Raw genomic sequence first — 3,058 nt, forward strand, 5'->3', positions numbered from 1 at the left:
ATGGGAAGACATGCACACTGAGCACTGAGACCTGTTTATATTTGTTATAGACACAGACTAGAGTTTGGAGGGTAAAGAGACTAGTTAGTTACAGGAGAGGAGATGGTTTATTAGAGAAACCTATCTGCATGGCATTGTGCCAGACCTGGCCCCACTCCAACAGATTAAGTGGAGGGGGACATTTTCATCTTTAGGAATCATTTACATACTAAGCACTTTTGTGCACAGGCTGTTTTTCTCTAGACTTCCAGCCTTTAGCTCTTGCCTTTCATATGTTAATCTGGAATCTCCTCCCCTATCCTGGCCTCATCCTCACACAAGTCCTAGTGTTGGTAGTAAGGGGTGGTGGCCCAGTCTTTAATCCCAGCACTCAACTCTGGAGGTAGAGGGAGGCAAATCTCTGTGAGTTCCAGGACAGCCAAGACTACACAGAGAAACCCCCTCCCCCAAAAAACTAATTGTTAGGCTTTAAATGGCACATTGTATAAGGTAATAAAATAAAATTCCTGCTCTATAAGCCAGTTTTTGTAAATGCGAAGCCATTTTTTTTTAAATAGAAAGTTAGATTTTAGTTTTATATAAGTATGCTTCATTCTTACCTAAGGAATAATAGAGTTTAAAATCTTTAATTGTAATAAAACAAATCATATGAATAGGACCTTTATCTTTTTTAAATCTTCTGGCGATATACTCTTTAGCCTTTTACTTATGTCTGTCTTTAAAAAAAATCCTTTACTTCATGACAAAAACCTTATATAAAGGAGGCAAAGGTAGACAGGGTAGATAGGAGCATAGTGTTAAACAAGATAGACTCTCTAGATTTGCTTTTGGTTTTGACACAATGCTTAAATGCTAGCTTCTACCAACCCCCAAAACTAAAACTGTCACCAGATAGCATCTTGGACTTACAGAAAATCTTCCCCCATCTTCTTGTAATTGCCTGTCTGATTTTTTTTTTTTTTTTTTTTTTTTTTTTTGGTTTTTCAAGACAGGGTTTCTCTGTATTGTTTTGGAGGCTGTCCTGGAACTTGCTCTGTAGACCCGGCTGGCCTCAAACTCACAGAGACCCTCCTGCCTCTGCCTCCTGAGTGCTGGGATTAAAGGTGTGCGCCACCAACGCCCAGCTCTGACGTATTTTAAACTTGCCATGATTTATGACTTTCTTTGTTCTGATAAACTATAAAACATCATTAAACTGCTTCCACATTGAAACACAGAATTTGGAGTAACCTACGTCTGTGTTCCTGACCATGGTCACTCAAAACAACTCTATAATAAACTATCTCTTATTTCTTTTAGAAGAGAGCTGTGATTTCTATGTTGACAGAGATAATACCCAGAAGTGATATAGCTGGGTCATGATAGGTCTATTTTTAGTTTTTTGTTTGTTTGTTTGTTTGCTTTTTTGTTTTATGAGACAGGGTTTCTCTGTGTAGCTTTGGAGCCTATCCTGGCACTCACTCTGTAGACCAGGCTGGCTTCTGCCTCCCAAGTGCTGGGATTAAATATTTTTAGGTTTTTAAGGAATACCTGTACTTATTTCCATAATGTCTAGACTAATTTGCATTACCACCAATAGCAAAAAGGGTTTTCTTTTAGTGTGATTCCTTGCCACCACTTAAAAAAATGATTACTCTTCTGACTTCCAGTAGTGAAGTCGATTATCAATGTACTTTTTTTTAATTAAGAAAAGTTTTATTTTTAAAACAAAACAAATGAATTAACACATATCTAAATGTCATAACAAGCATTCGTTGGGTTTTATGAGAGGAAAAAACTGCACTCTGGTGTCAACTAAAAACTGGAACAATTTTAGAACAACCACTGCTTATGGTGACATGGATACATGGACATCTAAGAAACTATTGTGTGTTTGCAGCTGTGTGAAAATGCACAAGCAATGTGAAATAATGGAAAGTGGAGTCCCTACAGTCACACTCTCAGACCCTTTTCCCACTATGTGCTCTTGTTCTGCCCTGTTGAATTAGTCAGCAGGTAAATGTACAAAGAACTTAATATCAAAGAAACTTCCAAAAGTCAAAAATAGATTCAAGGTCATGGCTAGTTACCACAGAGGTGGGGGGGGGGGTCTCAAAAGCCATATTTCCCAAAATGGCAGGTACTAAGTCTAGTCACATGTGCTTCAAGTAGAAAAAGAAGCACTGATGTTAATAGAGACTGGTCTTCTTCATGATGCGCAGGAACTCTTGCTCATTGACCTCGCCGCCATCTCCATCTCGATCAGCTGCATCAGTCATTTCCTGCAGCTCTTCATTAGTCAAGTTCTCGTCTAACTCCTCTGCCACACGCTTCAGATTTTTGAATGATGTTTTCCCAGTTTCATCATTATCAAAGAGCTTGAAAGCTTTCAGGATTTCTTCTTTGGTGTCTTTCTCAGACATATTTTGATAAAACATTTCTTATGGGCACCGGATTGTTTTTAGTAAACATGTTTTTAGTAAACATGTTTTCTCTGTGGTCAGTTACAGCTACCTGCTTCCAGGCTGATGGGGAAGTGGGCCTCCAGCCAAGGTCTCTTGTTCCCACAGATTTGCATCTTTTTTCATTACTTTTGATGATTTATATTTCTCCTTTTGGAGATACTTGAAGGGATACCAGCAGGTCCGAGTGTGGCATACGTGACTGTGGCCAGCCTTACCCTTCTTCCCCATCCTCCCTACCTTGCTAAAAACCATTAGGTCACATTTCTGAAGCTAGTCTCCAAAGTTTATTCCCTTATTTGGCCGCTTCTTCCTCCTGGGTCTGACTACCTAGGTCTAGCTATCAATATATTGAAGTCCATCAATCAAAGCCCCCTTTGGCTTACCCAATTAACATGCCCAATTAAAATTAAAGATCTCAGCCTCATATGAGGTTTCCCCTTTTATAAACTGCCCTTTGTCTATGTGTCACATCTGTCTCCTCTCCATCCAGAGGCAATCCTTTGTCCCTCCAGAACAAATACTCCTTTCCTCTTTTCTCCCTACTTCTTGTTCCCTTCCTCTCCCCAGAGGGACAAACGACTGCCTCTGGATGGAGAGGAGACAGCCTGTGTTAG

General features: G+C 39.7%; 1 protein-coding gene across 1 annotated transcript; it reads right to left on the minus strand.

The window, feature by feature from the left end:
- Positions 1 to 2,168: 2,168 nt before the first annotated feature.
- LOC101836737 (centrin-2-like) lies at positions 2,169 to 2,402 on the minus strand. The gene has a single exon (XM_005080263.4). It carries the CDS (start codon positions 2,400 to 2,402, stop codon positions 2,169 to 2,171), a length of 234 nt encoding a protein of 77 aa, XP_005080320.1.
- Between the last annotated feature and the right edge of the window lie 656 nt (positions 2,403 to 3,058).

This window comes from Mesocricetus auratus, unplaced genomic scaffold, assembly GCF_017639785.1.
Source record: "Mesocricetus auratus isolate SY011 unplaced genomic scaffold, BCM_Maur_2.0 Super-Scaffold_100009, whole genome shotgun sequence".
Classification (NCBI taxonomy): domain Eukaryota; kingdom Metazoa; phylum Chordata; class Mammalia; order Rodentia; family Cricetidae; genus Mesocricetus; species Mesocricetus auratus.